At 39.5% G+C, this 13,900-nt stretch overlaps 1 protein-coding gene across 2 annotated transcripts in view; it reads right to left on the bottom strand.

The window, feature by feature from the left end:
• KIF24 (kinesin family member 24) overlaps positions 1 to 13,900 on the bottom strand; it is an 80,268-nt gene that overhangs the window by 34,677 nt on the left and 31,691 nt on the right. For both annotated transcript variants that reach the window (XM_062208051.1, XM_062208052.1), the window contains exons 3-5: positions 13,687 to 13,876; positions 7,173 to 7,270; positions 733 to 948 (exon numbers count right to left, since the gene is read on the bottom strand). In XM_062208051.1, coding sequence (XP_062064035.1) covers positions 733 to 948; positions 7,173 to 7,270; positions 13,687 to 13,876 — 504 coding nt within the window. The remainder of the gene's footprint in view (positions 1 to 732; positions 949 to 7,172; positions 7,271 to 13,686; positions 13,877 to 13,900) is intronic.

Genomic DNA, 13,900 nt, shown 5'->3' with positions numbered 1-13,900 from the left:
AAAAAATCAGGGGCAAGCATTTGGCACAGCATTTTCGATCCTGCATTCTATGTTGAGTACCAGGGTTCAGGTCCTGCTTCTGCTTCCAATCCAGTTTCCTGATGATGTGCTCCCTGGAAGACAGCAGCTGATGGTTCAAGTACCTGGGTCCCTACCAGCTACATGGGAAACCTGGATTGAGTTCTAAGCTCTTGTCACTGGCCTGTTCCACCCTGGCTACAAGCATTGTGGGGAATGGAACAGATGAAAGAATTCTGTCTCTCTTTACCTTTCAAATAAAATGGAAAACTTTAAAAACTTAATCAGCAGGGCCAGCACTGTGGCACAGTGGGTTAAAGCCCCGGTCTGTGGTGCTGGCATCCCATATGGGCACGAGTTCATGTCCTGGATGCTCTACTTCTGATCCAGCTTTTTGTTAATTCTCCTGGGAAAGCAGCGGAGGATGGCCCAAGTGCTTGGGCTCATGCACTCACGTGGGAAACCTGGAAAAAGCTCCTGGTTTAGCTCTGGCCATTGCAGCCATCTGGGGAGTGAACCAGCAGATGGAAGACCTCTCTCTCTCTGTCTCTACTTCTCTCTTGCAAAAAAAAAAAAAAACTTAGCTGAATTAAAAACTATCTAATGCAGGAGACTTTCATTCACAAAAAGAAACCAATGTACCAAAGTCTCTCATTAGACTCTGACTTGAAACAACAATGAACAGATTTACAGCTTCCTACTCAAATCCAGTACCTTTTTCTCCTATTTAGGAGATCATAAAGTTGTCCACAGTAGATTTCATAAAAACTGATCCACACAAAGAGGTGCCTTCTTGGCTGAGACACTTCTAGTTGCCTGAAGATATCTTTGGCAGCCAGAGCGTAAAGTCCTGGATTCTGATGAGTTCCTATCATGGTGTAGGTCTTCCCAGCACCTGTCTGTCCATATGCAAAGCAAGTGGCGTTGCCTCTGGAGAAAGAATAATTTATATCATTTATGCATAATAAGGAGGTAGTAATCTATACACAAATTTTTAATAAAGAAAGTCAGATAGAAACACAGAATCTTTGACAAAACGCAACTATAAACATACAATCCTTTAAGGAGAAGGAGGTCTTTAATTATAAGAAAGATAGGAAAAGGAAAAAACATTCTCAAAGCAGTGTGTGAGTTTTCCATGAAGAATTTTTTTGCAGAACTGATGAGACTACATAAGACAACTCTGGAAGATAAGGAAGCAAGAACTGTTTTTTTTTTTTTTTTTTTTAATATCCAATATCCAAGATCATATATTACATTTAGTTTTCATGGACTTTATTTTTATATTTTTATTTCTTTGAAAGTTTAAGTGACAGAGGAGAGACAGATAGATATCTTCTATCTGCTAATTCATTCCTCAAATGCCTACAAAAGCTGGGGCTGTGTCAGGCCAAAGCCAACAGCCTATAACTTTGAGTAGGAAGCTGTAAATCTGTTCATTGTTGTTTCAAGTCAGAGTCTAATGAGAGACTTTGGTACATTGGTTTCTTTTTGTGAATGAAAGTCTCCTGCATTAGATAGTTTTTAATTCAGCTAAGTTTTTTTTATATATATATATTTATTTATTTGCAAGAGAGAAGTAGAGACAGAGAGAGAGAGGTCTTCCATCTGCTGGTTCACTCCCCAGATGGCTGCAATGGCCAGAGCTAAACCAGGAGCTTTTTCCAGGTTTCCCACGTGAGTGCATGTGGGTGTCACATGGGAGCCATCATCTGCTGCCTCCAAGCACATACATTAGTAGGAACCTGGATCAAAAGCAGAGAGGGGACTCATCCCAGGCATTCTGAGATGGGATGTAGATGTCCTAAGTGAAGTCTTAACTACTGTACCAAATGCATGCCCTGTAAACAAGGATTTTTTTTTAAATTTTTTATTTATTTATTTGACAGGTAGAGTTACAGACAGTGAGAGGGAGAGACAGAAAGAAACCTTCCTGCCGTTGGTTCACTCCCACTCCCCAAACGGCCACAACGGCCAGAGCTGTGCCAATTTAAAGCCAGGAGCTTCCTTTGGGTCTCCCACATGGATGCAGGGGCCCAAGGACCTGGGCCATCTTCCACTGCTCTCCCAGGCCATAGCAGAGAGCTGGGTTGGAAGAGGAACATCCGAATCTAGAACCGGCGCCTATATGGGATGCCTGCACTGCAGGCGGAGGATCAACCTACTGCGCCACGGAGCCAGCTCCAGATTTTTTTTTTTTTTAAAGCAAGGATTTTTAAGAAACAGCTTGGCCAATGAGGATTTACTGAATTCCTAAACCACGTTAAGTGCTTTAAGGGATCCTAAAAAATATTTTGTCTTACTCTGGAAAGGTAAATTTGGTGAAAGAAGTAATAGAGAATTAAAATAAATAATAGAAGATCATTCAATAAACAGGATGGTAGCAACTATTCATACAAAAATTAATCAAGTTTTGACAAAGGTAAAATCACTAATATATTCAACGAAGAGTTCAAAAGACTAGGGAACTAGGTTGGTCTTTGAAGGCAAAAGTAGAAAGTAGACAGCCCCCATTGTGAGGTAGGAATAGTTTGAGAAGAGGCCACAGCCACAGAGGTGGTGGCAGGCATACCAGATCTTGAGGGAAAAAAATCTGGATTCTGGCCTCTGCCCTGCTATTAACTATTTGATTTTAGGCAAGTCACACTACTTTTCTCTGGGTCTCAGTTTTCACTCTGATCAGTAAATTAATGGATTACTTGGTTTCTAAGATCCATTCCAGCCGTGATCTCCTGTGATTCTCAAAATCTATTCTTGCATTTGGTTACATAGCTGTGGATCTATCCCATGTGTGTGTGGAAAATTGCAGAATGAGAGCTGGAGAAGGTATTTGGGAGAACAACCTACCAATCACAGAATGGTTTAGGAGAAGTTGAGACCCAACTATGCAGTGCTAAGTAGAAAATGAATGTCAGGTTTAAGTAGCTACTGCAGACTCTTGATCATGGGTCAAATGAGTTAACGATAAAAGTAGCTGCTTGCACCAAGAAGAAAAGTCTACGCATGGACAGGGGTAGAGAGAGGCTGTATGCGGACAGAGAAATGAACAGAAAGGTACTTGAAGTCGGAAAATAGAGTAAAATGACAACAGCAAAGGAACCATGGAAGTGTGAGTGAAGAAATGAGAGCTAATCAGATTTAAGCTGCTTGGAGACCTGACTCTGTATTTTGAACCCTGGTTCCCAGCAGTGTGGGTACTTTAAATGCAGTGGCAGAGGCATAGTTAAAAAAACGTTTAGAGGAAAATTTGAACAAACTAAAGAAGATCCAGTAGAGTGAGAGTAAAGAAAAAGAGTAAAGAATAATATCAATCTTACCTTTACAAATTAACTATTGTTTAAAAATAAATACAAGCATGAAAATCTTATAGAATGGATATCTTATAAATGGATAAGTATAATGGATATACTTAACTTTCAATTCTGATTTGTTATTACCAAAGTCTTTTTTTTTGACAGGCAGAGTGGATAGTGAGAGAGAGAGAGACAGAGAGAAAGGTCTTCCTTTTTGCTGTTGGTTCACCCTCCAATGGCCGCTGCGGCCAGCGCATCTTGCTGATCCAAAGCCAGGAGCCAGGTGCTTCTCCTGGTCTCCCATGCGGGTACAGGGCCCAAGGACTTGGGCCATCCTCCACTGCACTCCCAGGCCATAGCAGAGAGCTGGCCTGGAAGAGGGGCAACCGGGATAGAATCCGGCGCCCCAACCGGGACTAGAACCCGGTGTGCTGGCGCCGCAAGGTGGAGGATTAGCCTGTTAAGCCACGGCGCCGGCCCATTACCAAAGTCTTAATATTAAAATTTGAACTTTTAGAAACTTGTTCTCTCAAAAAGCATCCCCTAGATTTGGTACGTAAGAAATTAAACCTAGGGATCAGTGTTGTGGCATAATATAGGTTAAGCTTCCACTTGTGATGCTGGCATCCCACATGGGCTTCAGTTATAGTCCTGGATGCTCCTTTTCCAATCCAGCACCCTGCTAATCCACCTGGGAAAGTAGAGGAAGAAGGCCCAAGTCCTTGGGCCCCTGCACCTATGTGGGAGACCCAGAAGCAGCTCCTGGCTCCTGGCTTTGGAATGGCCCAGCCCTGGGCACTGCAGCCATTTGGCAAGTGAACCAGCAGATGGAAGATCTCTGTCTTTCCTCCTTTCTCTGTAACTCTGCCTTTCAAATAAATAAAAAATAAATCTTTACAGAAAAAAAAATTAAACCTGAAAGATATTTTGCTTTATTAGTTTCCTCATAAAAAGTGTTTTAAAAATTATGGAACTTGGGGCAAGCATTTGATACAGTGGCTAAGATGCTGCCTGAGACTCCTGCACTCCCTATCAGAGTCCTCGGTGTTAAGTCCTCACTCCTTCACTTCCCATCCAGTTTCCTGATAATGCATACCCTGGAAGGCAACAGGTGATGACTTAAGAGTCCCTGCCACCCACCCACGTGGGAAACCCACATTGAATTCTGGACTCCTGGCTCCAGCTCTGGCTGTTGCTGGCATTTAGGGAGTGAACTAGCAGGTTCTGCCTTTCAAACAAAATGAAAATAAAGTAAAAATTTTCAAGGTTATATAACTTTTACAAAACAATAAAAAGACAACAAAAATGGAGCAAATGAAGCTATTTGAATGGCTAATATGCATATGAAAAGATGCTTAGTATCATCAGGCATTATGGAAATTCAAATTAATACAATGGTGCTATACAATCAGATTAAAACAAAAAAGGCTGAAAATATCAAATGTGAGTGAGGTTGTAGAACTGAAACTCTCATATATTTCTATTAGGAATATAAAATGGTACAACCCTTTGGGAAATTATTTGAAACTTTCTTATAAATATACACCTAGCCTATGACCTAACAATTCCTCTTTTGGCTTTTAAATAATGTAAATGAAAATATATCCACAGGGCTGGTTTTGTGGTGTAGCAGGTTAACTGCTGCCTGAGATGCTGGCAGTCCCAGCTCTCCACTTTTGAACCAGCTCTCTGCTAATGGCCTGTGAAAGTAGCAGAAGATGGTCCAAATGCTTGGGACCCTGCACCCATGTGGGAGATCTGGGTGGACTTCTAGGTTCCTGGTTTCAGCCTAGCCTAGCCCCAGCCATTGTGGCCATTTGGGAAGCGAACCAGCAGATGGAAGATCTCTGTCTCTCCCTCTCTCTGTAACTCTTTCAAATAAATAAATAAATAAATCTTAAAAAGAAAAAAAGAAAATACATGGCATAAAGAGTAGTATAAGAATGTTAGGCCAGCGCCGTGGCTCAACAGGCTAATCCTCCGCCTTGGGGTGCTGGCACACCGGGTTCTAGTCCCGGTCGGGGTGCCCGATTCTGTCCCGGTTGCCCCTCTTCCAGGCCAGCTCTCTGCTATGGCCCGGGAGTGCAGTGGAGGATGGCCCAAGTGCTTGGGCCCTGCACCCGCATGGGAGACCAGGAGAAGCACCTGGCTCCTGGCTTTGGATCAGCGCGGTGCGCTGGCCGCAGCACAACGGCCACGGCGGCCATTGGAGGGTGAACCAACAGCAAAAAGGAAGACCTTTCTCTCTCTCTCTCTCTCTCTCACTGTCCACTCTGTCAGAAAAAAAAAAAAAAAAAGTTAATACAGCTTTATTTATAATAGTGAAAATAGTCCAAATGTTTGTCAATGGTTAAATGAATAAACAAACTGTGCTTTATTCACTGAAGGGAATCTTATTCAGCCATAAAAATTATGGATATGTGTAACAATATGCACTAACATAAAAATATGCTAAGTAAAAGAAATTAGTCATAAAAGAACATGCACAGTAATGATTATTATAGTCTGTGACATTCTCTCTCAAACAGGCATGACTGATCTATAGTGAGAGCAGGCAGGTCAGTAGTTACATAAACCTGGAGATGAAGGTGAGGGTTAACTAAAAAGGGACACTAGAGAGTTTTCTAAGATATGGAAATGTTCTATACCTTGTTCAGGTACTAATTACCTGCATACATACAAATACTAAAACTCATGAAACCTAAATATGTATGTTTATTTTATTGTATATAAAAATTACACCAGTTTTTAAAAAATAAATTTAAAAAAAAAGTCAAAATTCAGGGTTGGTTGCTGTGCAGTGGGTTAAGCCCCTACCTGCGACGTCTGCATTACATATCTGAGCACTGGTTCAAGTTCCCGCTCTTTCACTTCTGATCCAGCCCCTGATAATGCACGTGGGCAAGCAGCAGCAGATGACCTACCACCCATGTGGATACCTGGATGGAGTTCCTGGTTCCAGCCTGGCCCAGCTTTGGCTGTTGAGGCCATTTGGGGAGAACTAGTGTATGGAAGTTCTCTTTGTGTCTCTCCCTCTTTCAAATAAATAGAATAAACCTTTAAAGAAAAAAATCAAGGGGCTGGTATTGTGGTGCACTGGGTTCAGCTATTGACTGCATCCCACATGAGTGCCGGTTCAAGTCCCAGCTGCTCCACTTGCGATCCAGCGTCCTGCTAATGCACCTGGGAAAACAACAGAGAATGGCTCAAATCTTGGGGCCCCTGTACCTACATTGGTGACCCAGATGGAGTTCCTGGATCCTGGCTTCTGGCTTCAACCTGGCCCAGCACTGGCCATTGTAAACATTTGGTGAGTGAACCAGTAGATGAAAGATTTCTCTCTCTGTCACTCTGCCTTTCAATTAAATAAAACAAAACAAAACTTTTTTCTAAGGATTAAAAAAAAAAGTAAAAATTCTATGGAATCAATGACTTTAATAGGCTGACATTTTCTATTCGAATATGTATACATTTTAAATTTACAATAGAGGCCCCAATTTCCTTTTCTGTCTCATTTAATGTCAAGTGTAAAGAATAACTTCAAATAAAAAGATTTCATTGGAAATGTGGTAAGTAATATTCATTTATGTATCCTATAGCAATGAAAAAATTAACTGAGTTATAGCCAGAATACAAAATTCTCAGGAATAATATCATTAGTGTAAAAGAAAATTTTGCTGCAAATTTCTGAATACTTAGTAAATCTTCTAAGTAGAGACACTGCAGTTTTCCAGAAGTCTAAATTAGATCAAAACAAATTCTTATTTACTTCAAAACTGTAAAGCAAAAGTGATATTTATAAAGGGATATTATTTATGAAATGTAGAAAATCAAAAGAGAAGCACACAATTATTATCGTACCCATTGAAAATATGCTGAATGAGTGGGTGAGTAGTCTTCATGTATACATCCCGATTGGTACACGCCTCACCAAAGACTTCATCAAAATAAAAAACATGCTGAAAAATAAGTTTGAATTGTATAGAAAGAGACATGTTATGGATTTTCTTCACCACTATTCTAGTTAACATACGATAAAAGCTTAAATATATTATTAATAGTAACTATCCATTAAAAAATTCAAGATAAATAAGTATTCAATAACTGTTAAATGACAGGATTTTCTTTTGAATTGTCTATGGACATGTCTTAGAATGTAAAAACGTTAACATTTGTTAATTCCTAAGGAAGTAAATTGATGAGTACTAGATTGAGCTGGTCCCCTTTGGGTCCAGGAGAGGAACTAAATTCTATGGGGCTTATCCTTGTAGCCCAGCTCATGCCAGCATATTTGGAATTTTAGGGGAAGATTTCCATTCTATGTAAGTTACATAGCTTAAGTTTTAATTCTATGAACCTTTATTGCTCAACTGTTAGAAGGTTTATGTCAATAAGCATTGATAGCCCAAGATACAGATATTACTCTACCATTATCCTAACCCACCTCTTAAAGATGTTAATCTATATAAGCATACAAATGACTAAAGGTAAAAAAGATAAAGTGGTAAAGTATGTGTGGAATTTAAAGGGAAAACATTCCTTCAGATTGGCAAAGACAATGAGAAAAAGAGTGTACAGAGAAAGGCCAGACAGAAGAGGAACAGGCATGGAGACAGTGGGAGGGAAGTGATTCTAGGCATAGGGGAACCACCAACAAAGAAAGTACAAGAAGTTGACTGGTTAACATTTAGGGAAAGCAAGAATTCAATGTGGATGTTGGAAAGTGGAAAAATGAGGTAGAAGGTTAGAATAATGAGTTAGGAGTATGTCACAGAGATTTTGGCCACCAGCCTTAAGGGAGGGGGTAGAATGCTCATATTTAACTAAGTAAACAGTGGGGAAACAGTCAAAGGCTTTATAAGGGGAAGGATAATCTGAACCATTTTACTTCAAGACTAATCTAGCTTCACACTGAAAGAACTGGAAAAAAGGACTCAAGCAATATACTAGTGAGGTAAGAAAAGTCTAAATTGCATGAATACAATGGAAATAAAAAGGAATTTAGCAACTGTCTGAATGTGGGGAACTAGAGAGAGAAAGGGGTTGAAGATGACTTCCAAACAGAAAATCATGGAAAAAAAGGATAGGAGACTCCATTAGATTGGTCTGGAAAGCATTAATTCAGCAGCCATCATTATTTGAATAATTTAGAGGCTTATCATGTTGGCAGCCCAACTATATCTGATTAAGAAATCCTAATAATTTCAAGCTTCACTGTGGCATGATGACAGCCCAAACACAATGAATGAGAGGTAAAACTATCTTCTGCCACCTTTCTTGATTTTGGAGAGTGAATCAGTGGGTGGCAACTCTGTGTCTCTCCATCTTCTCTGTATATCTGCTTTTCAAATAAATGAAAATGAGTAAATGAAAAGAAAGAAAGAATTCTTAACTGAATTGTATGGGCAGATTCAGAAAACTGGAGCTGGGCAAATTTATTGCAGGTCACTGTACCCTAAGTTCAGTTCTGCCTTGTGTACCATTACATTACAGTAGACTGTAAATTTCATATGTCATCTGAGAAGGAACTGGGACCGCAAAGCCAAGTTTATCAGTTAGAAACAGTCAAACTTAGCCAAATGAAAAAATAATAAACTATGCACAATGATACTGATCTTTGAACTTTTAGCGCTTTGAAAAATGTAAGATTTTAAGAACATTTATTAACTAAAATGTTAATAACTGTTGAAATTGGGTGATGGTAAATGAGAGTTCATTATACTTTTGATTAAGCTTAAAAAAGGTCAATAAGAAAGAGTTAAATATATTTGTTAAGTCTGGCTTTAATAAACATGATTTATGTAGAACTACATCTGGCTTCTAAGCAAGAAAGTAAATTTATTGCTCAAATATCACCATAGATTTTTATAGTTAAACATGAGATCAAAAGCAAAAAAGTTGTCTACAGATTTCTGTAGGCATACATATATTTAACATTTCTCAAGAAAATAAAAACAGAAGTAAATGTCAGAATGAATTTTGGTTTTATTCCTTATTATTACTTCAAGGAGTATATACTTTGGAGCAGGCACTGTGGTGTAGTGGGTAAAGCCAGCGTCCCATATGGGCACCAGTTTGAGTCCTGGCTACACCACTTCCAATCCAGCTCTCTGCTATGGCCTGGGAAAGCAGTAGAAGATGGCCTAAGTCCTTGGGCCTTTGCACCCACATGGGAGACACGGAGGAAGCTCTTGGCTCCTGGCTTCAGATCAGTCCAGCTCTGGCTGTTGCGGCCATTTGGGGAGTGACAACAGATGGAAGACCCCTCTCTCTGCCTCTCTGTAGCTCTGCCTTTCAAATAAATAATAATCTTTTTAACAACAACCAAAAAGGATTATATGGCACTTCTCTCTCTCCTATAAATGCTCATAAATAACTTTAACATTTACTGACTAAAGGAATTAGTATCTTTCCTTCCAACAGGATTTAGATATTGGTTTTTCCAGCGCTTCTGTAAACATCTTCCCTGAGCGATGTGTAAACATGAAAGATCGATGTAGTTAATACATATATATAATTCATAATGTCCTCTGCATCATATACACTTTCATTTGGTTACATGAAATGAAGCTAGAGTAGCACCTACTTTGAACTTCAGTTTAATCTTGATATGGTCAAACTTTGACAGCTTATTTTTAAATTAAGTTTTGTTTCAGGTGATAAAAATACTATATATGTGTTTCTAGAATATATCTGGAAAATACACTTGGAATAGCTATGCTTTCAAGGAAGAAATAGGATTAGAAGTACATTTTTTACCATATATCCTTTTGTATCTTTTGATTTTACTTTTTGTGTATAAATTTATTTTTATTTTTTAGTACTTTTTAATCTTAAAATAAGTGAATTTATCCTATTCAAAAGTCTTTAGCTTTTTTTATTTGAAAGGTAGAGAGAGAGAGAGAGAGAGTGTGTGTGTTTGTTTGTGTGTGTGTGTGTGTGTGTGTGAGAGAGAGGGGATCTTCTGTCTGCTGGTTCATTCTTCAAATGGCCACAATGGCTGACACTGGGCCAGGATGAAGCCAGGAGCCAGGAACTCTATTTGAGTTTCCCATGTGGGTGGCAGGGGCCCAAGTACTTGGGCCATTGTCTGCTGCCTTTGTAGGCACACTAGTAGGGAGCTGCATCAGAAGCAGAGCAGATGGAACTCAAACCAGAGCTCTGATGTGGGATGTTGGCATTGCAAGAAGCGGCTTAACCCACCATGGTATGTCAGCATCCAAGTTTTTACTTTTAAGAACTCAGTTGATTGTTGAAAATATTAAAAATACAGAAGGCTAACATAGAGAACAAATTACCTATAAACCTTTCTTTTTTTTTTTTTAAAGATTAATTTGTTTATTGGAAGGCAGAGTTATAGGGGGAGAGAGAGAGTGTGAGCCAAGAACAAGCTTCCATCTACTGGTTCACTCCCCAAATGACTGCAATGGCCAGGCCAAAGCCAGGAGCTAGGAACTCCATCTGAGTCCCCCATATGGGTAGCAGGAGCCCAAATACTTAGGCTATTTTCTGTTGCTTTCGCAGGCACATTAGCAGGGAGCTGGACTGGAAGTACAACAGCCAGGACTTGAATTGGTGGTCATATGGGATTCCAGCATTGCAGGTGGTGGCTTAACCTGCTGCGCAATGCCAGCCCCACCTGTAAACCTTTCTACCCAGAGATAATCACTGTTAATTTTTCAGTATATTTCTTTTTTTTTTTTTTGACAGGCAGAGTGGACAGTGAGAGAGAGTGAGAGAGAGAGAGAGAGAGAGAGAGAGAGAGACAGAGAGAAAGGTCTTCCTTTTCCATTGGTTCACACCCCAATGGCGGCTGCAGCCGGCGCACCACGCTGATCTGAAGGCAGGAACCAGGTGCTTCTCCTGGTCTCCCATGCGGGTGCAGGGCCCAAGCACTTGGGCCATCCTCCACTGTACTCCTGGGCCATAGCAGAGAGCTGGACTGGAAGAGGGGCAACCGGGACAGAATCCGGCGCCCCGACCGGGAGTAGAACCCAGGGTGCCGGCACCGCAGGCAGAGGATTAGCCTATTGAGCTATGGTGGCACTGGCAATTTTTCAGTATATTTCTTTTACTTTTTCTTTCTTTTTTTTTTTTTTTAATAAAAGGGGTGTTTATCTTTTTATTTTATTTTTGCATTTTTTATATATTTTTTAATTTATTTGACAGGTAGAGTTATAGACAGTGAGAGAGAGAGAGAAAGGTCTTCCTTCTGTTGATTCACTCTCCAAATGGCCTCAGTGGCTGGCACTGCATCGATCTGAAGCTAGGAGCCAGGTGCTTTTTCCTGGTCTCCCATGCGGGTGCAGGGGCCCAAGCACTTGGGCCATCCTCCACTGCCCTCCTGGGCCACAGCAGAGAGCTGGACTGGAAGAGGAGCAACCGGGACTAGAACCTGGAGCCCATATGGGATGCCGGCGCTGCAGGCGGAGGATTAACCAAGTGAGCCACAGTGCCGGCCCCAATTTTTCAGTATATTTCAACACAGTCTTTTTTCTTTACATATATTTTTTTAAACTTGAAATGAAATAGTTGTTCTCTTATTTTTTACTTATGCTAGTATTATAAAGTTTAAGGATTAAATAGGATAGCATATTACATGTTACCAAGTAAAAAGATCTGAAAAGATAGGGTATTTAATTAGGCACACAAACCTATTGTTTTAATTCTTGAATAAGTTTAAAAATAAAACCCAAAGAATCTAGAATCAATATTTGTTTAGCACCACATTTGCTACCAACCTTTCTTTTATTCTTTCTCTTTGAGAAAGGAAAATGGGAAAATTAGTCTTCCCACTTTTTTTATTATAGCATTGACAGGTAAGGACTTTGACCTATGAGAGCAAAGGTCCAAAGTTCAAACAGCAGAGAAAATGCCATGGAAACTATGGGTAGTCAATAAGTATTGATCAATGTTAATGACAAAGTAGTAAGGATATTGTGTTTGGAGATAATGGAAAAATACAAAAGATAAGATGTTGTCTCCTTGAGGGAATTACTGTGACAGAAGCATCATTAAGAAGCCTTAGATAGCCAGTGATTGGATATAGCCAATCCTATGGCTTTAAGTAGCCATGGAACTAGATAGCATTACAACTAATTGGTCATTTAGACCATCTTCAAAATAAATACCTCCCACTGAGACCTAATAGAGTGTGCATTGATCAGCAATCAATAAAGCTGTTAAAGTGACTGGGTTGGTTTTACAGTGGTCTAGTAATTTAACACCCATAGAAAGATTCAGTGGATTACCTGGAATGTCACTGTGAAACAGAATTTTGGTAACCAAAGACAAAAAGAACAATGTGAGTTTGAAAGAGGGGGAAAGTGTTTAAAAACTTGACTTCAGTCTTAAAGGATTTATTCCAGTAGAGTAAGATTTCAGCTGACTAAGGTGAACTGCTAGGATACCATATTACTCACCACTTTTTTCCCACCAGTCATTGCATTTTGAGGTAATATAATGAGGTGGTGAATCGGGGAGAGAACATAGTTTCAATGTTGAGGGAGGTAGATTCTGAGTTAAGAGAAACTCCTGAATCTTAACATCAGGTGGGTTACCTATCCTCTTAGATTATTCACAATTTTGGAGTACCTAAATTATGAACTGTGGAATTTTCTGCTTCCTTATGAGGCTGAAGAGTTATTGCAAGTATACTTACCAGCTTGGATAAGTTTAAAGTTCCTTTCACTGGATTCTTCATGATCACTCTAGCAGTTAATGAACATTATGTGTTTGAGCTAAGTGTTTTATTTAAACTCTTATGTTAGATATGGAATCATATTCCTTAATTATATTTACCTGTTGTAATCTACCTTATACATAATTACCTTATCAGAGCCCAATTTCTACCAGTTAAGTCTAAGGCAAGACAGCTGGGAATTAAAATAAGCAATTGGCTGGCAATCTGGAGCTCGTTACAAAAATATACTATCCATCATTAAACTCAAGATGTGTACTCAGCACAGTAAGAAATTTATATTGTGAGATGCAGGCAAGAATGGAGATCATTCTGTAGTCATTCTGGGGCATATGCTCAGTGACTGGTCTTGTGACAACCACTTCATATTTTAAATTCTTTCTATGCTCTCATTTCTCCTTTTGCTGAATATGTATAATAAATTAACAAAGTGTGTTAAGTAAATTATGACACAGCTTCATTGCACGAAAGCAGAGGATTTATGTTTCAGTATCTCCTACTGCACCATATCTTTAAAGAATGAAGACCCAAGATGCCAATGATTTAATGCAATGTCACACCGTGAATGAATGTCACTCAAACCAGAAACCAAATTTTAGAATTTGTATGCTATTATTCAAACAAAAGGCAAAAAATTGACATACTTGCTCCAAACACAAAAACAAAATATCTTACCTGCAGAATATACTGTGTGAGGTCAACTGCTTCTTTCTTCTCATGCACAAGCAGAGTTTCTTTGTCTTCTACAGTAATAATATTAATTTCTCCACGACGTACTTCCCTTATGCCCAGAGGGCGTTTGCGAACACAAACTCTGATTTTCTCCATCTCAGTCCAAGGATTCTCTTTTTCTGAGGCGTTGTGTCTGGTATGTTTATAAACAAGCTTT

The sequence above is a fragment of the Lepus europaeus genome, chromosome 12 (genome assembly GCF_033115175.1).
Source record: "Lepus europaeus isolate LE1 chromosome 12, mLepTim1.pri, whole genome shotgun sequence".
Classification (NCBI taxonomy): Eukaryota; Metazoa; Chordata; class Mammalia; order Lagomorpha; family Leporidae; genus Lepus; species Lepus europaeus.
The sequence above is the reverse complement of the archived record's forward strand: the minus strand, read 5'-3'. Positions and strand labels throughout refer to the sequence as shown.